This window comes from Triturus cristatus, chromosome 7 (assembly GCF_964204655.1).
Source record: "Triturus cristatus chromosome 7, aTriCri1.1, whole genome shotgun sequence".
Lineage (NCBI taxonomy): Eukaryota > Metazoa > Chordata > Amphibia > Caudata > Salamandridae > Triturus > Triturus cristatus.
The window spans coordinates 259,047,547-259,073,701 of NC_140590.1; the positions used below are offsets into that span (position 1 = coordinate 259,047,547).

General features: G+C 44.8%; 1 protein-coding gene across 1 annotated transcript in view; it reads left to right on the top strand.

The window, feature by feature from the left end:
- PRR12 (proline rich 12) overlaps positions 1–26,155 on the top strand; it is a 638,795-nt gene that overhangs the window by 360,116 nt on the left and 252,524 nt on the right. The window contains exon 8 of the mRNA XM_085616148.1: positions 1,620–1,753. Coding sequence (XP_085472274.1) covers positions 1,620–1,753 — 134 coding nt within the window. The remainder of the gene's footprint in view (positions 1–1,619; positions 1,754–26,155) is intronic.

The following is a 26,155-nucleotide window of genomic DNA, read 5'->3' on the forward strand; positions in this document are numbered from 1 at the left end:
ATCAACCACCACCAGAATCAACTTTACCAACTGCATGATCATGGTAGGAGACTGAATGCAAACCAACTTCAGCAAGACTGAAGTACTGGTCTTTGGCAACAAAAATTCCCCAGTAGACTCCACCTGGCAGCTGTCTGTGCTAGGACCAACACCCACAGACCATGCAAGGAATCTTGGGCACATCCTTGATGACAAGCTCAACATGATGGCTTAAGTCAACGCAGTGTGCTCATCTTGCTTACACATCCTATGCATACTGCAAAAGATCTTTAAATGGGTGCCTCGAAACACCAAATGGACCATAACGCAAGCACTCACCAGGCTGGACTCAACACTCTCTATGCCGGAATCTCCAAACAACTCCTACACAGTCTCCAGGCCATCCAGAACACCGCTGCAATACACCTACTCGACGTCCCATGCTGCCCCCACATCACACCGCATCTCAGGAAGCTGCATTGGCTCCCCATTTACAAGAGCAGCCAATTCAAACTTCTCACGCACATATACAAAGCCCTACAAAACACAGGACCAGTATACCTGAAGAGCCGCATACACTTTCACAAACCCATCAGACACCTACACTATGCCTCACTCTCACACACTCCCTGCATCCGCAAAAGAAAAACTGGAGGTCGCTCATTCTCCTGCATCGTAAGACCCAAGACATGGAATGACCTCCCTAATCACACCAGAGCCTCCTCCTCACTTCTTGAGTTGCACAAGAAGCTGAAGACCTGGCTCTTCGAATGAGTTCCTTGGGGACCACACACCTGCCCAAGCACCTAGATACCCTCTTGGGTGATTAGTGCACTATACAACTCAACATAACATAGCATAACAAGTGCCCACTCTAGGAAAAAGTGAGGTAGCATTCCACCAGGAGCATGGCTACGATTTCTGCACTCTTCGTTGGTGTACCCTTCCAAGACATTTGCCGTGCAGCTACTTATAGGAGCGGGCACACTTTCACAAAGCACTACTTCCTTCATGTGAACGCAGAAGCCGGACAGGCCATGGGGCAGGGAGTCCTCCAAAACCTGTTTAAATAAAATTGAGCCTGCTTCCCGCTTTCCTATATTTATTATAATTGTTTTGTACTGCTTCCTATTCTGAATCAAGCATGTGAATATATGAACGAATTAGTGCTGGAGAAGAAATTAGTTTCTTACCTGTAGCTCCAGGTTTCCAGCATTGATATCCTTCATATATTCACATGTGACTCTCCCTCCACTTCGGTCAAAGGCTTATTCATTGCGTTCTCTTTTCACACTTGTGCTATGAATTCTGAGCTATGATGGCCTCTTGGGGGAGTAGGAGAGCTGACACTTCCACCTCAATGGCTGAAGCTCCGTTTGCTTCACATGAGGTGGATGTTCTACCAAACAAACATTGTTATCAAGACCTATGGCTATTTCAACACCGTCTACTGCTAATTAAGCTTGACAACAGCTTGGCAAAAGGGAATGATTCAAGCATCCAAGCTTGACGACAGGGAATGATTCAAGCATCCAAATATATGAAAGATACCAAAGCTAGGGAACTAGAGTTACAGGTAAGGAACTAATTTCTTATGCCACTTGTTAGCTTCAATGCTCTTTTTTTGTTTCCATCCACAGTATTTGGGATATTTTGGTGATGCTAAAAACAGGTACCAGCGTCTGTATGTGAAATTCCTGGAAAACATTAATAAAAAAGATTATGTGCGGGTGTGCTCCAAGAAGCCCTGGCATCGGCCGATGCAGGCCATCAGGTAAGAGCCTGATATGGTTCAGTATGACGTAAACATCCACTGTATGCCAGTGCACCTATGTATTTATGCAATAACATTTAGTTGTACATGTGCCCTCTCTAATTAGAACTTGTTGTAAAATCAAGACCATTCTCACATTTACTGTTAAACTTCATAATCACTATAATTATCCAACAGTATTTTTTGCCAGAGAAGGAGCCTCTGTGTTTGAGCAATCATCTGACTTAGGGAAGGGAAATGTGAGCTCTTGGCAACATCATTGTGACTTGTGACTCCTACATACATTAGTATTACTCATTTGTCACGATTTTGAGTGTCACTGCCCAGTTTTTGCTGATAATTTAAAAGCTGTTTGGGAATTATTTTTCAGATTAAAAATCGTTGTTGCTTGATCTAGGTGTTTGAGGCATATGAGCTACAGATTGTATACTTTTGCATAGATCGCCATCTGGTGTTGGGCTCAGATGTTTGCAGTTTGTTTTTGTAGTCACGAGGTAGGTGACTCCTCCCTAGGACGATAGTGCGCATGGGCATCGACTGCATCTGTGCATTGTTTTTTTCCGCCATCGGGTTCGGATGTACATTGCTGTGCTCCGGGTTGATATCGGTTTCGAATCCCCCTTTGACGCGCAATTCTCTCCACTCAACGGTATTGTCTTGATCGCGTTCCCCTTTTCGACACGCATCTTCAAAACAAACTTCTCAACCTCCATTTTCAACGATGGCCGTTTGGCCTCTCCTTCCCCTACCACGCCTGCAGTCAATGGAAAGGACTCCTTTCAAAAAAATGCCACGGGTGTGGTGCTAAGTTCCCACACACAGACCTGCACGAGGTGTGCAATCTCTGCCTCTCCCCGGAGCACGAAGAAAAGAACTGCAAGGCCTATGCATCGTTCAGGTCGAAGAAAACCATCTGTGATCGTCGGGCTCGATGTTACGAAATGTCTCGCGGAAGCAGCTCGATTCCTGACGTCTTCAGAGCAGATCCCGAAATCCAGTCGGAACAATCCGGTGACGAAGAAGACATCTACTTCTCCAAAGCTGATGACTCCAACCCTGAAGAGGAGACAATCACCCCGGCTCAGCAGTCTGTGTACCAAAACCCCTCTCCCCAAAAACAAATGGAAGGCCCCAGTAACTCTCTCGCCCTCCGGCTCGGGTTGACACCGACAACATACTTCGGACGCCCCGCCCTTGGGTCCGGCTCTGAAACTAAAATATACGCCTTGCGACTCGGGCTCGAGTCAACACCATTACGGTGCCGGGCAGTCCTGCCCGGCACCGAAGCCACAGGGCAAAGACTCTTCGTCGACGCTGAAGCTCTCTGCTTCGAAGCATAAAGACAAAGACTCAGAACCAAAGAAATCTTAGAAGCCGAAAAAGGCTTTGGACTCCAAAAAGTCATCAGAGCCCAAAAAAGCCTCGGAGCAGAAAAAAACACTCACAGACTCCATCCAAGGAAGGCTCGGTTCTGAAATCTAAGGCACCGAACAAAGACATTTTGCCCACTCAGCCTGATTTTTCGGACCCAAAACAAAAGACTTTGTTTATTGATCCAAACATGGGCAAACTAGTTGACAAGCGTCCAAAAAAGAGGAAATTGGACACTTTAGAGGACCCTTCAATACCTCCCAAGAGACAGGACATGGGCACTAACACCTCCCCACCTCCTTCTCCTCCTCCAGCTAATCCACACTTACTAATATCTCCTCCACACTTCCCAGAACCTATAGTTTCACCTTAGACATCAGATACTGACGATGACGTAGGTGGGGATACAGATTCACAGGGGGATGATAATGATGATTCACATACCATCCCACATAACGTAGACCCTTGGAAGGACTGCAATACAGAACCTGACTCACATAATGACCCGGATGTCTATCCATCTAAGCCGTCACCAACACTGGGTTCGCGCAACAAATCACCAGAGCTGCCCAATACCATGGAGTCCCCTTACACTCCAACCCCCCAGAAAAAGATTTTTTGCTAGAAACCTTCGCACCCTCGCAAAAAACGAGCACCCTGCCAATGTTAAAAGGCTTGATAAAACATGCCCCAGATGTTTTTAACGACCCAATCAGAGCCAGGGTTCTCAACCCCAGGGTGGATAAAAAATACAAGGCAACTCCTAATGACCCAATTTATATTAAAGGTCAGATCCCCTTGGATTTCCTTGTGGTAACTAATGCACGCAAGCGGGCAAACTCACAGGGTACAGGCGACACCCCACCCCCTGATAAGGAATCCAAATTAATTGACGCATTAGGGAAACATATCGCATCACAGGCTGCAAACCATTGGCGTATCGCCAATGCCCAAGCCTTATTGGCCAGATACGACAGAGCCCACTACGACGAGCTTGAAAAGCTCATTGAACACCTTCCTGACCAGTACAAGCAAAAGGCCAACGATCTTCTCAAGGAGGGCAAATTGATTACCAACACCTCAATAAAATGTGCGTTGGATGCAGCCGATACCACATCTCGCGCAATCAATACTAGATGTGTTGTGCAGACACAGGAGCAAGGCGGTTCAGACTGCTATTTTAAACCAGCCGTTTGATCACTAGCATCTTTTCGGGCCTACAGTTGACACATCCCTAGAAAAGTTGAAAAAGGACACAGAGACTGCTAAGTCTATGGGGGCCTTACAGTTCCTTTCCCCTAGAGGCTCTTTTCGCAGCTCTTTCTCTTTCAAAAACCACGGGTTCAGAACAGCCCTCTTCCTCCTGCAAAAGCCCCACTCAAACATCCCCAAAGGATATTTTTACGGAGGATACAGAGGCAACAATAATAAGGGAAGGGGTCGCGGCAACAACAGCCGCACCTCCCCTACTACTAAACAGTGTGTGGTGATGTCATGGTATTAGGTCTTATGTGGAACCTTGTTAGGTCATTTAGAGTGTTGATGAATTCTGTGTGCTCAATGTTCTTTACTGTCAGTTGGTTTCCTCGTCTGGTGATGCAAGGGACGGCTCTCTGTGTCCGAGAATAAATCTACATTACAATCACCGTGTTCAAGTCATCATTTCATTGGCGACAGAAGGATGGGATTTCGCTCCACAAGCTACCACCATACAACGAGGTGCCAATTCTGACTCGCTTACGCTTGAATACAGTGCGCTTTCATCTTGTGAGATTGAACTTCTACTGTGAGTAAGTTCATTTTGCTAATTTTACTCTCATGACACGTCTTCATCATTCGGGCCGCGGACTTTTTGACTTTTAAATGGAATGGGAGCAGAGCCTTATTTAAACAGAACGAAAGCAGAGAGCCGTGCCCTTTTGAACTCTGCTCCGAGTTTTTTTTTCTTTCCGCTCATTTAACTAAACTCGCTTTGTGCACACTGTTTAAGCACCATGGCTGGCCGGCACTTGCACACACAGCACTCTGTCAGCGACAGTACCTGTCAGCAGAAGACCTTGACTGCACCGCACCCAGTCACCAATAGCACTCTGTCAGCATATTAACCCGGCTGCCACCACCTGCACACATAACACACAGTTTATGCCACAGCACTTGTCAGTAACAGCTCCCTGTCAGCTTCCAAACATATTGTCAGCCCTGCCCCTTTCACTCCCACACTCTGGCAGCCTCCAAGCACCCTTTCAGCCACAGCACCACGTCAGTCTCCAATCACGTCAGCCTCAAAGTATTGTTTGGTCACAGTACCATTGTCAACCTCTAAGCACCCTATCCGCTACCCACCGCGCCTCAGTTCCCCCTTCCCACCAGTCTCATCACCAAGCGACCATCAGCAGTCACTGAGCCCCGGGAACCCTGTCAGCCTCAGACAGCCTGCCATGCCCAGGCGACCCTGCCAGCCACAGTATTTACAGTTGTGCGATAAGCCCACACCAAGTCATTGACCATAGATTTTACATCTCTCCTGTTTATTACTGCCATTTGAATGACTCTTTTCACCATGCGATTTGCCCTTTCCACAACACCATTTCCCTGTGGGTTGTAAAATGATGTTCTAGTGTGTACTATTCCGCACGATTTTGGATACGCAGTCATTTCTGCAGAAATTAATTGTGTGCCGTTATCTGTGATTAATTTAACAGGGTACCCTTCTTCCTTGAAAATATCAGATAACACTCTAATGGTGTTTTTCGTGGTGATCTCTTTTACAAATTCTACAATTAACCATTTAGACATATCAACCATTACCACTCCAAATCTCAATTCCGCACTTAAACTAACAAACGGACCAATGAAATCTAAACACACAGTATGCCAAGGTAAATCAGGAACATCAATTTTGCCTAAGTCTAGTTGATTACCTACATTCAATCTTTTTTCACTCTCCACACATTCAACACACCTCTCAACCCAATCAGACACCTGTTGGTCCATTGCGGGCCACCAAAAATGCTCCCTTAATCTTTTCTTTGAGAGGGTTTGGCCCATATGACCTTCATGAGCCAATTTGACTTAGGAAAATCTCAGACATTGTGGAGGAATACATTTGTCATCCTTCATTATAATATGTTCGAGGCATATGAGCTGCAGATTACACACTTTTGTATAGATCGCCATCTGGTGTTGGGCCCGGATGTTTGCAGTTGATTCTTCCTCTTGGAAAGTCTTTGGAAGTCACGAGGTCGGTGATTCCTCCTTTGGATCGTATTGCGTATGGGCTTCGGCTCCATCCTCAGATAGTTTTTTTCCGCCATCGGGCTCGGATGTAATCTTCGTGCTCCGGTTCCGAACAGCTTCCAGTTCGACGATCGACGCGCAATCCTCACCCCAATACGCGGTATTGTTTCGATCGCGATCTCTTCAATCAACGCACCTTCTCATCGGCACAAACCTTCGGTTCCAGTCGTCGACGGCGGCCTTCGGGCCTACCCAAGCTCCGGTCCAGGCTCATGGAAAGAACTCCATTTAAAAAGTGCCCTCGATGTGGGTCCAAATTTCCCCACACCGATCTTCATGAGGTATGCACCTCTGCCTCTCCCCTGAACACGAGGCTCGAGACTGTCCGGCTGTAAGTCTTTCCGATCCAAAAAGACTATTCGGGAACGAAGAGCCAGAAGGAACATGGCACACTCCTCGACGTCCATTCCAGTCGACATCTTCGGAGACGACACCGACGATCCGGAACATCATCGCACCGAAGAGCACCTCGTCAGCGCTTCCGAGGCCGACGAGTCAGATGTGGAAGACACTCCGGCGCAGAGGGTCGTGAGTACCCCCCCCCACCCACCCGCGCCGACACCCAAAAAGGCTTCGGTCACGCCTTCGCCTCCGGGCCTAAGCAAGACCAGAGACACTGCTTCACACACCCCACCTTCGGGCCCGGTGAAGAAGCCAAGTAAGCCTTCCGGCGGTTCGGGTTTGAGCCAGCCTACCAGCGGTGCCGAGAAACACACTTCGGCACTGAAAAAGAAAACGGCCTCCACCTCGACACCGAGCTCCGCACCGAAGCCCTCGGGGTCGAAACCCAGCTCTTCGGTACCGACGCCATCTTCGGTACCGACCAAACCACACAAGGCCACCGACACTTCCAAGCCGAAGCCCATCTCGGCGCCGACCAAGAGACCGGAGGGTCCCAAGCCGGGTTCTAAGCAACAAACCGGCACAGAAAAACCTAAAAAGACATCGGCCCGACGCCTTCGGCGCCGACGGACCAAATATCCTCACCAGAGCTATTTACACCGGATCCCTTGCAAAAAACTCTCACCAAGGATCCAAAAACTGGACATTTGACACTCTCTACCAAAAAGAGACATTTGGAGAAGCCTGCTCCGCCTCCACCTCCAAAGAGGAAGGACTCTGCTACCTCTCCGTTCAGAATACCTTCCCCTCCACCTCCTCCTCCTTCCCCACCTCCACCCCCTCCGCCCTCTCCACCCCCACCTCATCGTTCTCCGACCCCGTCTCCAGACGATGATGATCAGGGGGACCCATATCATGATACAGGGGATGTGCCACAGGACCCCACCCCTACAGGATCCCCAGACCCATGGGACGATTACAATATTCCAGATATCCCCAACGTCCCACAAGACGATCTTTACCCTTCTAGACCATCTCCACCAGAAGATTCATTAGGGTTCAACCATCTTCTGCAAAGGGCGGCACATTATCACGGGGTGGACTTACATACCGACCCCATGGAGGAAGATTTCCTCCTAGACACATTTGATACCTCACATAGGTCCACCTCCTTACTGCCCATGCTCAAAGGGGTGGTAAAGCAGGCGGCAGAAGTTTTTAAGGACCCAGTTAGAGCCAGGGTCATTAACCCACGTATTGAAAAAAATTACAAACCTGCTCCCTCAGATTCCCTCCTACATCAGGGGACCAGCGCCACTAGATTCTTTAGTAGTATCTACTGCACTTAAAAGGGCAAATTCACAAGCGTCGGGTGATGCACCACCACCTGACAAAGAATCAAAACTACTAGATGCATCAGGCAAATGCACAGCATCCCAGGTGGCCAACATATGGCGTATAGCAAACACTCAGGCACTACTGGCCAGATATGACAGGGCTCATAATGACGAATTAGAAAGCATAATGCACCATCTCCCTGAAAAATATAAAGCTAGGGCCAACGAGTTAATTCAAGAGGGTAAAACAATCACGAATACCTCCATACGTTGTGCCCTAGATGCAGCAGACACAGCCTCCAGGGCCATCAACACCAGCGTCCTTCTCCGTTGCCATGCTTGGCTAAGGGTATCTGGTTTTAAACCAGAAGTACAAGCCTCCATCATTAACCATCCCTTTGACCAGGAACATCTATTTGGGCCAAAGGTGGATGAGGCCTTAGAAAAAATGAAAAAAGACACGGATACCGCAAAATCGATGGGGGCCTTACAGTCTCACCCGCCCAGACGCTCCTTTTGCCGCTCCTCCTTTCGGAGCACATCCAGAGGCTACTCCTCGGACACAGCGTCCACATCATACAAATCCCCTACTCAGACCACCTTTACAAAAGGTTACCAAAGAGGCGGCTACAGGGGTAACAACAACAAGGGCAGAGGCAAAACAAACAACGCCCGTTCTGCCACACCTCCTACCCAATGACTTTCCCCCGCTCCCCCCAGACCATTCCACTCCGGTCGGGGGCAGACTCAAAAATTTCCTTCATGTCTGGGCGACCATCACCTCAGACAAATGGGTGACCCAAATAATTCGGTCAGGCTACTGCCTAGAACTAACATCTACCCCCCCCCCAACATTCCACCCAGGCAACGCCCAATGTCACAAGAACATTCAACATTACTAAAGCAGGAGGTAATCTCCCTCCTACAAAAACAGGCAATAGAACACGTTCCTGTCAATCAACAAAATATGGGGGTCAAAAAGGGACGAGACTCTACGACCTATTCTAGATCTCCGGCCCCTAAACACATACATACACTCAGACCATTTTCACATGGTAACGCTTCAGCAGGTACTTCCGCTCCTCTCCCAAAACGACTTCCTCACCACACTGGACTTGAAAGACGCATACTTCCACATTCCAGTGCACCATGCTCACAGAAAGTACCTCAGATTTGTAGTGGACGGACAACACTACCAATTCAAAGTGCTCCCGTTCGGAGTCACAACAGCACCACAGGTATTCACCAAGTGCCTGGCGGTGGTGGCGCCACACTTGAGAAGACCGCACATTCACGTCTTCCCATACCTAGACGATTGGCTGATAAAAACCACTTCATACAATCAGTGTGTACGACACACCGCCACCACAATCGAACTACTTCACCAACTAGGCTTCACGGTGAACCACCAAAAGTCCCAGCTACAACCATCCCACATAAAACAATACCTCGGTGCCACCATAGACACCTCAAAAGCGATAGCCTACCCCAATCCGGCCAGGATTGCAAGCATTCAGGCTTTGCAACAAAAATTCATACCTCAACACTCCCTTCCAGCACGAGTGTTCATGCAACAAGCCTCTTGCATTTTCATAGTGCCCCACGCAACACTCCAGATGCGTCCTCTCCAAGAGTGCTTAGCGCGCCAATGGAACCAGGCCCAAGGTCAACTGACAGATCTAGTGCTGGTAGACGGTCGCACCCATCGCTCTCTGCAGTGGTGGAACACCACAAACCTTTCCAAAGGTCGACCGTTCCTGGACCCGGTTCCCCAGATAATACTAACAACGGACGCATCGCTCTCCGGCTGGGGAGCTCACCTATTACACCTCACCGTGCAGGGCATATGGACGCCTCAACAAAAGTTACTCCATATCAACCGTCTGGAGTTACTAGCAATCTTTTTAGCCCTAAAATCTTTTCAAACACAGATTTCAGGCAAGGCAGTCCTCATTCGCACAGACAACATGACGGCCATGTATTATATACAAAAACAAGGCGGCACACACTCTCCACAGCTCTCTCAACTAGCACAGAGCATATGGAGATGGGCAATACACCAGAAAATCTTTCTCCTAGCTCAGCATGTCCCAGGAGTCCAAAACACAGTGGCAGATCTGCTCAGCAGGCAGACACAACAGATCCACGAGTGGGAGCTTCACCCGCAAGTTCTTCACCCGTACTTTCAAATGTGGGGGCATCCACAGATAGACTTCTTTGCCACCCACGAAAACACAAAATGCCCAAGCTTCGCCGCCAAATACCCACACCCATTGTCCAAAGGAAATGCGATATGGATGTACTGGTCAGGCAAATTTGCGTACGCTTTTCCACCTCTCCCACTCATTCCATTAGTGGTGCGCAAACTACAACAACACTCCCTCACACTAATCCTAGTAGCTCCAACGTGGGCCAGACAACCGTGGTACACCACGCTGCTGGAACTCTCTGTAGTACCACACCAAAAACTACACCTCACCATGCCTCCTAACCCAGAACCATGGAGAGATCAGACACCCGGACCCAGCTCAGCTCAACCTTGTGATCTGGCTCCTGAAATCCTAGAATTTGGGTACCTAAATCTTCCCCCTGACTGTATGAAGCTAGACGACCTACCACTAGAGAGTGCTACGCTGCCAAGTGGAAACGATTTGTTGTTTATTGCCATAACAACACCATCAGTCCCATGGACGTGTCCATTCAACACATCATAGGCTACTTACTCCACCTACAAAGGTGTTATCTAGCCTATACGTCCATTCGACTACACCTCGCAGCAATTGGAGCTTACTTACAAAACAGGTAACATCTTTCACTCTTTAGAGTACCTGCCATTAAAGCCTTCTTGGAAGGCCTAAAAAGAATAATTCCCCCCAGAGTACCACCCTCACCTGTGTGGAACTTAAATATTGTTCTCACAAGGCTAATGGGGCCTCCCTTCGAACCTTTACACAAATGCGAACTACAATTCCTAACATGGAAAACAGCTTTCCTTGTAGCCATCACTTCCCTTAGAAGGGTCAGTGAGATACAAGCACTTACCATACAAGAACCTTTTCTTCAAATGCACCAAAACAAAGTTGTTCTCCGTACCAACCCAAAATTCCTACCTAAAGTCATTTTCCCTTTTCACCTAAACCAATCTGTAGAACTACCAGTATTTTCTCGCAACCACAGACCGTTGCAGAAAGGGCTCTGCACACGCTAGATGTCAAACGAGTCTTACTCTACTACATCGAGAGAACACAACCTTTCCGCAAGACCAAACAACTGTTTGTCTCTTTCTCTCCACCACACAAGGGCAACCCCATCTCAAAATCAGGGATAGCTAGGTGGATTGTAAAATGCATTCAGATTTGCTACCACAAGGCAAAACGAACGCTATCCGTTCCCCCAGAAGCCCATTCTACACGAAAGATAGGGGCTTCCATGGCATTTTTAGGGAACATCCCATTAGAGGATATCTGCAAAGCAGCTACATGGTCCACACCGCACACTTTCACTAAACACTATTGTGTAGATGTGCAAACTAAGCAACAAGCTAGTGTGGGCCAGGCTGTACTCAAAACATTATTTCAAACCACTGCAACAGATACCGGTGGTCGCCGCTAAGGTTGGGAACTGCTATATAGTCTAGGCAAAAGTGTGTAATCTGCAGCTCATATGCCTCGAACGGAATATGCTACTTACCAGTATGCATCTGTTCTTGGCATGTAGAGCTGCAGATCTACACACGCCCACCCGCCTCCCCGGCTACCTGTATCTGTTCCAATTTATCTTATTTAGATATACACATGGGTTTCTTCACTGTTATTACTACGCTCCAGCTTTCCCTGCTGGCGAAAAACAATCTGAGGATGGAGCCGAAGCCCATGCGCAATACGATCTAAAGGAGGAGTCACCGACCTCGTGACTTCCAAAGACTTTCCAAGAGGAAAAACAAACTGCAAACATCTGGGCCCACTATGCAAATGTATGTAGATCTGTAGCTCTACATGCTAAGAACAGATGCATACAGGTAAGTAGCATATTCCTTCCTTCTTTGTTAAATATGGAAAAATCTTCCAAAACTTTCAAAAAAGGTCTCACAGCAATCGGAAGTGTACTTTCCCTCCTACCTCCTTTAACAATTAGATCCTTAACCGCTTGAAGAACCTCGTCCTTTAACATGCCATCATTCCACCGGCTCTTATTTATAGCTCCACTACATAATTCCACTAATTCATCAATTGTAGCAACTGCACCCTCACATTGAAATGGTTCAACACTCGACTTGTCCACCTCATCCCATGGTAATGGTAGCCTGGACAATCCATCAGCTTGACAATTCTTCCACCCGGCAATATATTCAACTTTGTATAAGTATTCTTGCAAACGAGCTGCAAGACTAGCCAATCTTGCTGACCACTTGCCTGCCCCACCAGGAGATTAGATCTTGATAAGGGGTTTATGATCTGTCTGTAATGTAAACTGAAAACCCCACAAATACATACGAAAATACTCAGTCCCCCATGCTGCTGCCAAAGATTCTCTTTCTATTACCGAATAATTCCTTTCAGAATTTGTAAGAGATCTTGAGGCAAATGCTACAGTCTTAACTCCTGATGTGTGAACTTGTGCTAATACAGCTCCTATGCCTACCACACTAGCATCTACAGTAAGAATCGACCTTAATTTTGTATCAAATGGAGTAAAATTCTTTGCTTCACAAATTTCCCTTTTAATTATTTCAAAAGCATTCTGTTGTTCAGTATCTCATACACATTTATATCGTTTTCTGAGGAGTACTTTAATTTTCTCAGTTTTTTCCGCAAAATTATGTACAAATTTTGCATAGTATTCAATAAGTCCTAAGAATGATCTAAGTTGATCCTTATCTGAGGGTGCAGGAGCTTTCCATATAGTTTACAAAAGATCACGTTTTGGTTTAATACCTTCGCTAGACAAGGTATAACCTAGGTATTCTACCTCTTCTACAGCAAATTTGCATTTTTCTTTTATAAGTGTTATTCCCGCATTATCCATTTTACACAACACATCTTTTAAAACTAGGTCATGGCATTCTTTCGTGTCACCAAATACCAATATATCATCTTGAAAATAGACAACATTCTTTGTGTCTTTCAAAACTGAACCCATCATTCTTTGAAATACCCCAGCAGCAGACGCCAAACCAAACGGCATTCTAGTGAACTGAAATATACCTTCGGTGGTGATGAATGCTGTTAGTGGTTTTGAGTCAGCATGTAACTTTATCTGATGGTACGCGCTGCATAGGTCCAGTTTTGAAAAGTATTTTCCCCCTTTTAAAGACAAGATTAGTTCATTTGTATTTGGTAACGGGTAGTTATCTAATACTATATTCTGGTTAAGTGTGCGCAAGTCCACACAGAACCTGTAACTGCCTTCGGGTTTGCCCGTGATAAGAACGGGTGAAATCCAACTTGAAGTTTCGATTTGCTCTATTATTCCTTATTCAACCATTTCACTAAGCATGCGTTTGACTTCCTGCCTGGCAATAATAGGAACTTTTCTGACTTTATGTTGCATTGGTATTGCATCGGGCTTAAGTACAATTTTATGAACATAACCTTTGAGTTCACCAATTTCTTCTGAGAATAGATTGTTCATTCCTTCAATGATTGTATTAGTTGTAACTCCATCAACCACCATTACTTGGTGTGTTGCTCTGGGATTTATGATTATGTGTAGATCATAATGATGTGCCCATCCTAATATTGGTGGTCCACTATGGGCCACATAAACTTTGCCCTTTACGCATTTATCATGAAAAGTAATGTCCGCTACCATATATCCTATGATGTTTATTTTCTCTCCTTGATATCCTCCTGGATTGATATCTTTAGGGAGTAGCTTTTCATTAGGCCAATTCTGTTTGAACAATACTTGGGGAATGATTGTCCAAAACAAACCTGAATCAACCATTAATTCTGTTTCTTTTCCATGGATTAAAAACATTGCTTTGGGTTTCATTCTTCTTCCTACAGGGTTTATGTTTTCATCATCTACACACAAGATTTTATTCACCCCTTCAACCTCACATAACGATGTTACGTTCCCCACCTCGCTTTGTACCACGGATAGTTTAGGTTTGTACGTCTTGCACATCTTATAAAAATGACCTTTACGGACACATTTCTTGCATTCTTTGTCAATGGCATAGCATCTTTTATAATCAGCTGTGTGATATGTGCTACCACACCTAGTACACATTCTTTCATATGCCTTGTTATGGTCTGAATTCATACCAGGGTTATTACTGTACTTTTTACCAGGTAAGCCCTTCTTTCCACTAATCTCAGTACTTTTGTTAGAACTCACCGCAGCTATTTCATCTTTGCCTATGCACGTTACTGCTGTAGTATTCTCGTTCTTTTCCATCTCTTTCATACATAACTCAGATTGTTCCACCACTTTAGCTATATCAATAGCATTTGTTAGCGTAGGATTCTTTGCAGCCCATAACCTTTCCTGCATTTTTTTGTTACGACATTGTACAATAAATTGATCTCTGATCATCTCTTCTCTCATACCACCAAATTGACAATATAGAGACAATTCACGTAAACGTGTTACAAATTGATCAATGGTTTCATCGTGCCTTTGCGGTTGTGTATAAAACTTATGTATACACATTATTATGTTTATTTCTTTAGCATATTGTTTTCTTAACCTTTCTTTTGCCTCTAAATATACATTTGATATTGCCCTTCCTTCTGCATCAACACCAACAGGTAGGAATTTAAAAGTATGTTGTCCTTTTACTAACGTACTTAACAATAGAGCTTTTTTTCTTGAAGCACTAAAATCTTTACCGTCTAGCGCTTCTATATAATTCTCAAATATCTCTATCCATTCATCCCACTCAATAGGAGGATCACCAGGTTGTTGTAAGAACAGAGGTGGTGATATTACATTAGTATTTTATATATTTCCAATATTACTATATATTGATCAAAACAAAAATGATATACACACGTGTTGTTGAGTGATAGTATATAGTAAATGGTATTGTAAAACCTCTGTTACTCCCTCTGATGATTGTTTCCTTAATGTTTCAATACTGATATGCAAGAAATTAAAGTTTATTGGTTAAGTAACTGATGATTGTCTCCTTACTGGTCCAATACTGACACGAATGAAATTAAAATATTTCCTTATCTCTTCCGTTGACAATCTTTTGTTGTTCAATTGGCCGCTTGTTTCATTTGTCAAAAATAACACGATAAACGTGCAACGAGATGTTTGTTTCTTCAGCGTAGAGTTTGTTTCCTTGGTAATGAACCCTACAACAAATATGGCCGTCAAATGCATCTTTACGCCTCCTGCGTCAACACGCTTGCGCTTCCATCATCCAATACGCTTGCGCTCTCGTCATCTATACAAGCATCATCCATACTATACCTGAAACTTGAATTTTCTGCCATAGGGAATCATTGACTGTTTTTTATTAAATATTTTCTAAGTGTCAACTTTTAAAATAGCAAAATATTGTCTAAAAATCATCACAGTAATTAAGTCGACTTTTATCACTTGATTCCAAGTTCTGACCCAGGACTGAATCTAGGATCCAGTCCTGGAATTCCAAAAGTAATCCTAAAAGAAATCTGTGGCAAATAGCATGAAAATTCCATTGAACTCAATGCATTATTGTGTTTAAAATAGTGTTGCCTATTGCAACCACTTGTAACTGTTTACAAAAGTCAATTGCATATTGCAAAAGTATTTATATAAAGCATCTCATTCTGAGAAAGTATATTTTAATTCCAATTGTTGGTTCTAAAATAAAACAAGCATATATTTTTTATATATAAACCATTGGCCTAGAGTTCAGTTATTGAGTGTGTGAGACCATTTGCTGACTGACTGTGTACAGCAAATGCTTTACACTGTCCTCTGATACTGCCTTACTGCTCGACCAAGCTACCACTTTAGAGAGTAAGGTTATATCTAACTTTAGCCTCTGCCAAGCCTCTGGTGACTGTGGACTCTGTACACCCTGTACCTATTTGGGAACAGTATATACAGAGCCACTTTCTCACAATAGAGTCCTCTGGAAATCCTAGACCTGCACACAGCCGGCGCCAATACACACTAATTGTGTCTGGAACGTCTACCATTTCAGGTGGGTAGATGTCCAAAAATGAAAATGCTGTTAGGAAGCGCGTCCTTCAATAAGCAGCAACATATCTGCTTGTGAAAGATGCCTTCAGAGGGCGGAAGGCCTTGCACCGATTCCCTCACAGGCGAACTTATTCATTTCCTTAGAAAAAAGCTTTGTTTCGGGTGCTAACACGAAAGCAATGCTGATGAACAAAAAAGTAAATTATATTTGTGGTTGTTTGTCCTTTTGGTTCACATAATTTTTTTTTCACAAGTTGGATCATTTTGTTTTGCTTTTACGTGTATTATCACCGAAGGTGTATATATAATAAGACAACTATGTTTTGAAAAACTGAAGAAGAAAAAAACGTTATTGTGCTTGGCAGTGAACAGTGAAAAAAACCCTAATAACTTCAACACAATGCTATGTAAAATTTAAAATCGGAAAACTCCAGTTGCAATCAGGATTTGTAGTGCGTTGCTTTCATATCGTCACGACATTATTTGCATAAAACCGACACTATTTCTGGGAGATGGCCTGCATGTAGTAAATTGAATGGCATGATTTTGGTTTATTTTTAACCACTTTGTATAACCGCATTGGTGTATTCGATAATATATTACCTCATGTTACTTACTTTGACATTTGTGTATCGAGTGTTCACAAATTTCTTGGCCTCAATACTCTTTGTGCAGGCTTTTGTTTGAAAAATGTGTCTTTTAATTCTAAAAACAAATGCTGGTATTGATCTCACTAATAACAATCGAAAACACATTATTAAAGTGTAGGGGATTTCGGCACATAATACTGGTCATGTCACCTCATGTTAAATCACAGAAGAGGAAGGAAAGAGAAGAAATACTGCCGTTCACATATGGAGCCTGCCATGTAGTGTTTACTGGTTACTCCTAGGGGAGGGCGGGGCAAGAGGGCCTGAAGCTGCTGCCAGTGCTGTAAAAGAGCGAGCAGCTGGGTGGATACTGTGTGTTTTCTCCCTGCAGCAGAAGGGAGGACGAATAAGACACCAGTCACAAGCAACCGACCACAAACAACATCTCTATATTATTGTTTGGCAGAAGCATTAGTAACTAGCAGTGGGAAAGCCAGACAGTCTGGCCTTGGTGCAGTCTCCCGCAGTGCAGTTAGCCAATGCCTAAAGTATGCTGACCCTTTGACCCGTGCTGTAGCGGAAGGAAAGCAAATGTGAATTACACAACAGCAGACCAAGGAAGGAAGAGAGCTGGCTGAACAAGCTTCTATAAGTGAAAAGTATATATATCGTTTTAGTTAAATCGAAAAGTGGTGGTTAACGACAGACCTAAAAAGAAGGCTGTCTCCTACACACAACTGCAAATCCTGAGTCATTTTTCACAACTCCCTGTGGGTCAAAGGTTTTTAATAAATGGAAACTCAAAATATTATACAAGCAGGGTTTGCAACAGGCAGTATACACTTAAGGACACCTGTTCAGTTAGGCCACCATAGAGCTGGTCAAACAAGCCAGAGCCTAGGCCAGCTCTTAACGGTTTCTAAGCGTGGTCTTGTTGCGTGAGTGGCCCGTGCACCACAGGGGGCTATAATTAAGTAATCAAAAAAAGGAACCATATTTCCCGGCCAAACACAGCCAAGATACTAGCAATGTTACCCCGCGTGAAAAGCCGCAGGTTTCGATGCCTCTATTGGACTAAATGAAAATAGCGTGAGAGCGAGGCACTACGCGCACACCTCTTTAAAGCAGCGTTTGAAGACTGGCACTGCGCCTGGACCCCTCAAGCACCCACCGGCTTAGCAGATGTGCATATCCAACGCCGGGCACGTATTACACACAACAATGCCTCGCTCGCCCCTTAGGGGGGCCGGAAACGCACAGAAAAGGCTCTAACTTTAAGAGATCTTAAGCCCAGGGGCAGAAAACAGGACACCGGGCATCCACCACTTTGTCCCTTCTTTCATCCTGTGTGTACCCTTCTGGAGTGCCCCTCCCCCGTTGCCCCGAGACCACTCACCTGTCAGCATCAGCAGGCACCCCAAGAGGGAGAGGAGAGACAGCATGGACCCTGCAGCAGACATCCCTTGATGCTGCCGCCCCTATGATTACAATGATAACAAGCATTAAAAATGCAATAGGTCTCGCCTTTTATTAAGTTAAAGCCATTTGCTTTGCTATACAATACCATTAGCAAGGCAAATGGCTTTAACTTAATCAAAGGCGAGACCTATTGCATTTTCAATGCTTGTTCTACATGCAAGGCATCCCTAAGGTTAGCCCAAAATAGCCCCATAGTCAGGGTGCAGTGTATGTGAAAGATAGAACATGTAGTTGGGTCTTGTTTTATTCAGATAAAGATTTGTTATTTTTCTAAACGTGTGTGGTGTTCATTTGTAGTGTTTACACTGTGTTACTGTGTGCTTAAGTACAAATGGTTTACACAATGCCTCTGAGAAGAGCTTGACCAATTTGTGCCAAGCTACAAACCGGGTGAGCTTTTAGCCATCCCTGTCAGAATGGTGACCGCTCCTCCGTGACTGATATACGGTGGGCATCCTGGATATATTGGTGTGCAGCCTCAGCACAATGGTGGCCCTGGTTTAATGGTGGGCATTATTAGCATAGCACAGGGATCTTTGGCGTTATGGTGAACATCTATGCCCTCTGATCCTCTGCCACTGGTATGCTCAAGTGTCGCTTACATTCAGATTTGGCTCATGACAGCATACAGCATAACATTCGAAGCAGAATCTATCCATATGAGCCATTTTTACATGGTAGTACTCTATGAAAATGCTGATGTGATATTTACTCATTTTTTAATTGTTTTTCAAAAAAGGTTTATCCAAGGGAAAACTAAGTTTGTTTGCTCAAAATAGAAAGAGGTATACGATAGAGAAATATGTGTATTACCAAAACCTATTATGCTGACAAAAACAAAATATTCCAATTCTAAAACATTTAAATTTGATGGCCTAATGATAATTCAAGTTGGGTTGGGAATACATACTGCTGTGTTTGTCCTTTGTGCCACAGGTCATATGATGGTTGGAATGTTACTTAATTACTCATGTGGCGGCATTTAATTTTGATGAAAGTTTGTGTAGGAAAGTGGGTTTCTTTGGCAGTACCCCCCACCTTTTTCCTGGCTTTTGATGCAACTTTGACTATAGAGTACTGGGTCCTTGCTTTCCAGTACATTGGTCACCTATCTCCCGTTATCTTAAGATGAGCTGATTGACTTTCACTCTTCTCATGGAGAATAGTTGTGCAGTTCATGATAATCTATTTAGATGTTTCCTGTCAATGATAAGAATTATTAAAGCGTAGGAGTTGAATCCAGTTCTGGCCTATCCACAAAGTCATCTGATCAACGTCTATCCTCTAGTACAGCTGTAGTTGGCAATAACTTCAGCATGACAATTAAGTTAAATGCATACACTGTCAAGTAGAGGTGCGTATTTGTGTTACTTCAAGGACAAGGTGGTTCTCTGGACTAGTCATTAATCCATCAGCTTTTCATCTAAATCAACAGATAGGGTTATCAATTTTTTTCCTGAATCCTACCATGGTGGCAGAAGGTCACTGCATTCTCGGGATGTCAAAAGATGCCTGAAATTTTACATTCACCGAAAAGTGAGCTTTCAGTTACAGAACAGCTTTCGTAACTTTTGGCTATGTTAATAGGAGAACCATTTTCTAAACAAGGTCTTAAAAATAGGTAGTGCCCTGTATTGTATTGGCGTATAAGACCATTAACTGTCAGAGTTCAAGCTCATTCTACAATAGGAATGGCAGCTATTTGCGCTTTGTTTGAAGAAAATATAGATGAAGTTCTCTTCTGAAACAGCAGTGGGGCACGCTGTAGTTTTGGAATCATCTCTTCATTAGGGTGAGCATCGTTCTCTCCTATATGGAATTTTGACGAGAGCTGATCAGCTGCCACTATTCAACCAGGAAATGCCCTAAGTTAACTATAACTTCCGTCCTTGCCATGCACTCCGACATCAGTCATGAAATCTTCTATGATATTATTGATAACAGTAACATAACAGTAACATAGGTAATAAAATTATTGATGAGAAAAGTATGCATTATGGGGGTGAGAGGTATAGTTACCTCAGGGCACGAGTTACAGTTTCTTGAGAGAAGTATAACTATAACTGCTGAATTTCTATGGTTTTGTGTGTGTAAAATCTAAACCTAACTATAACATCCCTGTAACCGTTGATTTTGTGAATTTCTAAGTTTTTTTTAAAATTCTATTCCCTAACCCTAATGTTCCTGTCACCTTTGTTTTTTCCAGTGAATATATGTGTGTCTGTATATATATATAGCTATATATATATAGATATAACACACCAAGGTTGCACCTAGAGATGCCACTCACAGCACGGGGTTACAGCACACCACAACACAGGCAGCAGTTAGGTCAGCAGGCTGCATGTCATCCAACAGCCAAACGCGTTTCGAGCTCCCTCGAGCTCTTGATCACTGGCAGTAATGAAGGCAGGAACGTTTGAAAACAACTTCCTTTATTTGTTAAAGAGTCCCGCCCCAATGGGCGTTATGGAAAACGGCATTCTGGTCCTGATAGTCTATATATATATATATATATATGTGTGTATGTATATTATGACACTCGCCAGTAGGTCATTATAGTTGGGACCTAGTTTCCATAGGGAAAGTTTTTTTTGACTTGGCTAGATCTTTGGTGCCGTTTGACGAATATTTAAGAAATTTCCCCCCAAAAAAGTGTGCTGGTGAGTCTTGTGCACCTGTGTTTATTATTACAAAATGCTATTTATTGGTGATCAGTAGAAACAGTGTGATCCAGGATGTGTGGCTGTAGATACACATCCTTTGAAGGGTACACACAGGATGAAAGAAGGGACAAAGTGGTGGATGCCCGGTGTCCTGTTTTCTGCCCCTGGGCTTAAGATCTCTTAAAGTTAGAGCCTTTTCTGTGCGTTTCCGGCCCCCCTAAGGGGCGAGCGAGGCATTGTTGTGTGTAATACGTGCCCGGCGTTGGATATGCACATCTGCTAAGCCGGTGGGTGCTTGAGGGGTCCAGGCGCAGTGCCAGTCTTCAAACGCTGCTTTAAAGAGGTGTGCGCGTAGTGCCTCGCTCTCACGCTATTTTCATTTAGTCCAATAGAGGCATCGAAACCTGCGGCTTTTCACGCTGGGTAACGTTGCTAGTATCTTGGCTGTGTTTGGCCGGGAAATATGGTTCCTTTTTTTGATTATTTAATTATAGCCCCCTGTGGTGCACGGGCCACTCACGCAACAAGACCACGCTTAGAAACCGTTAAGAGCTGGCCTAGGCACTGGCTTGTTTGACCAGCTCTATGGTGGCCTAACTGAACATGTGTCCTTAAGTGTATACTGCCTGTTGCAAACCCTGCTTGTATAATATTTTGAGTTGCCATTTATTAAAAATCTTTGACCCACAGGGAGTTGTGAAAAATGACTCAGGATTTGCAGTTGTGTGTAGGAGACAGCCTTCTTTTTAGGTCTGTCGTTAACCACCACTTTTCGATTTAACTAAAACGATATATATACTTTTCACTTATAGAAGCTTGTTCAGCCAGCTCTCTTCCTTCCTTGGTCTGCTGTTGTGTAATTCACATTTGCTTTCCTTCCGCTACAGCACGGGTCAAAGGGTCAGCATACTTTAGGGTGGGAGCCTTTACTCCCTGAGCCTAGAAACAAAACCTTTCCTGGGTGAGGTGTTCACCCCTCCCCAGGCCAGGAACAGCCATCTGTGGCAGGGGAGTTTCAAAAGCCTTGAAGCCTTTGTAATGCGACCCCAGCCTCTCCTGCTATCAGGAGCAGGTCCCCTTCCTGTCTCCCCTCCTTTTCAGCAGGAAGACGGCGGGAAACATTAGCCAGCCCAGAAAGTGTGTCCGCCTCTACCAACCCCACCCCTCAGGTGGGGAGGCGAGGTGAAGCCCACTTTTCAGTGCTTGCCATCTTGCAGATGGCAGGCAGTCCCCAATCAGTATTAGGGACTGTGCTCAATCCCCCACGTGGGGTGAGCACACCAAGGGTGTAGTCACTCTAAGGTCAGTAGGCCATTGGCTGCTGATCTCGAGACCCCTAAAACGCACCCTGAATACAGTATTTAGGGGCAGCCCTGAACCAAGAAGTCAGACACGAAACCAGAAGAAGAAAAGAAGGACCGAACGGAAGCGCTGAAGCTAACAAGAGGAGGACGCCCACTGACTTGGCCACAGCCCTACCGGCCTGTCCCCACCTCGAACCTGCTCCAGCGAAATCCGGTGTGTCCTGCAGCCAGCAACCTAAAGAAACCTGGAGGACCTGCGTGCCTTCAATCCCAAAGACTCTGTTTCCCGTGAACACCGGATTTGTTCAAACAACAGACTCCAGCTCCGCAAGGATCCGCAAGTTTGCACCCCTTGACGCCCACGGCCCGAGTTTGAGTGGCCCAACACCAAGAGGATGTCTCCGCAGCGAACCTGACCGGAGATCCGGCGACCCCTGACCTGCCTCAAGCCTCCAGACGACGCCTGCAGCCTCAAACCATTGAAAGCTACAGGGCTTCCGACGCCAAAACAGCACTCTGCACCCGGCCACCCCAGTGCCGCTGAGGATGCATCTTTTGTACTGGCCTTATCCCTCATTTGCCCTAAGCTTAATTCCAGGAGCTTTGCTCCCACAACCCAGTGGCCTGCTCGTCAGCAGCCACCAACCAGAGGCCCCCTATCCCCGATTGGATAACATTGGGCCACAGCACTCTGCCGTCATATTGCAGCTGAGGGTGTAACAAGAGTGTGTCTTTGACCCTGAGGGACCCCCAAGTCTAACCACAGAACACCAACTCCCATAGCAAAGTACCTTCCTTTAAACCGATAACACTGTTTTCCTCCTTAGAATACCATTGACTGTTTTTCTATGAAAAGTTTCTAAGTGTAGAGTTGGAAAACCTCAGAAATCATTTTAAAATTGTACTAAATAACAAAAACGCTTTTACTTACCTGTTTACAGGAAATGTCACAGTGTAATATCCAGGTATACTACACTGTGTAAGAAAAGTAATCAAAGTAATGTACTGGTCATTTTACTAAAAAGCCCATTCAAAGTATATGTACTATATTTACAAAGCATTGCATTTCTCAGTAACAATACTGTAAAAAGCAAGTGCATATACAAATACAATCCAAACTGTATTACAACTGTATATTTACTGCAAAGTATTTATCACTTACCTGTGCCAGGCTTGCTTGGTTCTAGGAATTAAAATAACTAAAAGAATATTTTTATACAAAAACAATTGGTCTGAAGTCCAGTCATTGAGTGTGTGAATTCATTTGCTGACTGAGTGTGTACAACAAATGCTTAACAGTGTCCTCTGATAAAGCCTTACGGCTTGACCCCACTACCACAAATCGAGAGTGAGGTGCTATCTACTTTATCTCTGCCTACCTTTTGGGTTCCACTGGACTCTGTGCACACTGTACCTCGCTTTGGTATAGTATATACAGAGCCAGCTTCCTACAATGGTGAATCAGCGGTGGGATATACAACTTTGCATTTGTTGGACAAACTTGGTTACCCCCTGATCACACGACAGAACTCTTAAATTGTCTTTCGAATTCAGATTTTTTTCGAACTGGCATTTTTTGCAAAATTACTATAAGTCTTGTTAGAGCCTTAGTTAAGTCCCTTTAGAATTTTAGAAAAATAAAGTCACTTTATCTAGGGTTAGAGGGGTTAGAAATCCTTTTTAACAATGTCTCAAAACAAGAACCCAGCTGTTAGTGAAAATAATCACAATGTCATAGAGGACCAGCTTGAGGAGCTTGACCTCACCCCTTACCTTCACTTGTCTTTCAAGTAGGTAAGATCCCTATGTAAAATTCAAAACATAGCCATGGGGACAAAAGCTCCAGTAGCTGTTGGCTGGGTATGCAAAGGACCACCCATCTGAAAATGGTGACGACCAATCAGATGAGGAAGAAGAGGGAGGGGATGAGCAGGTAGATCAACCCCCCCACCCCCACTTCATAGGGAGAAAAGGGCCCAAGCGCACCTGACTCCAAGGATCAACCTCCCAGCATCTAGATCCCACACAGGTGGGTCAGACACTACAGAGGACATTGAGAACAACCTCAATGAGGAGGACAGCCTTTTAGCAAGGTTGACCAAAAAACTAGATCTAGAGACCAGGTTGCTTGCGCTAGAGCGAGAGAGAGCAGAGATGAGCCAAACACCCATCAATGATGGCAGCAATTTACTCAATAAGGATAAAGAGCAATCTTATGATCCTAAAATCCCCACAGGCATTGTCCCTAAATATGAAGAGAGTGATTATATCACAAAATGGTTCACAGCCTTTGAGAGGGCTTGTGAAATGAGAAGAGTGATGAAGTCACACTGGGGGGGCACTCCTGTTCTCTGGTAACTGCAGAGACAGACTCCTGACCCTTTCTGAGGCAGATGCTGGGTCTTATGACCTCATGAAGAGACCTCTGATTGAGGGGTTTAGACTCACAGCTGAGGAATATAGAGTTAGATTCAGGGGGGCTCACAAAACCAATCCTGGATTGACCTTGTTAGACTACTCAGTTAAAACACTAGATGGTTGGTTAACTGGACACAAAGTGCATGATTTCAATGGACTTTACAATTTGTTTATGAAAGAACATATTGTAAGTAATTGTACTAATGAAAAGTTACATCAGCATTTGGTAGACCTAGGTCTAATTTCTCCCCAAGAATTGGGAAAGAAGGCAGACCATTGGGTCAAGACAAGGGTGACAAAATCAACCACTGGGGGTGACCAAACGAAAGGGGTTACACAACCTCCCCAGGGGACAGGTGGTGAGAAACCCCAAGATAAAAAGCTTGAGTCTTCAAAAGGGCCCCAAAAACCTACATAGGGGGTGGGTCCCAAAACTCTTCTGAATCTGCTAACAAGTACAGGGGGAAAAACTTTGATCCTTTAAAGGCCTGGTACAACATCTGTAGAAAGTTGAGACACTTATTTGGAGATGCTACTTGTCCAAGAGTCCCCCTAGTCCTAGTACAGCTACTCCTGGTGTAGCCAGTCTCCATATTGGATCAACAGTGTGCCAAGAGCAAATCGTGTTTCACACTGAAGCAGTTCTAGTTTCATAAGGGGAAGTTGAGTTTGCCATTTTTAGCTGTGTGGCCACCCAACTTAAAGAAGTATTTGCAATACCTTTGGATTAATGGACTAGAATAGAAGCTCTGAGGGATACAGGTGCCAGTATCACTATGGTGAGAGATACACCTGAGCAATACTTGATTGGGAGAACTTACCCAGTCACCAATGCTGACAGTGTTTCCACTAACTAGGCAATGGCTATGTTGACATTAGACTGGGAGTGGGGGTTGGGGTGGGGGTGGGGGAGGGGGAGGTTACTGGCCTGAAACAGGTAGTGGTCTCTCCAAAGCTATCAGATGCATGTCTGCTTGGCAATGACCTGGAAACCTCAGCATGGGCTGAGGTTGAACTGAATATCCATGCAGCAATGCTGGATATCCCTGAGATGGTGTGTGTAAAGACAAGAGCACAGAGCAGAAAACAGGGTGAAAAAGGAGTGTTCGAGTCTGAAAGTATGGCCCAACCTTCCAAGAGTAAAGTTAAGAAGACCAGCAAAAGGATCAGGACCCCTCTCCTCAGGGAGAGGACTTGGACAACCCAGAGGGAACTGAGCCCATGGAGCTTGATCCTTACTAGGTTGAACTCCTGGGCCCAGGGGGATCCTCTTGGGAAGAGCTGTGTCTTGGACAGCAGGACTGTCCAACTTTTGAAAGCCTGAGGCAGCAAGCTGCTGCACAGGAAAATGGAGCTGTCAGTGGTACCCACAGAGTCTACTGGGAAGAGGGGCTAATGTACATTGAGGCCAGAGACTCCAACGCTGGAGCCACTAGGAGAGTGGTTGTGCTTA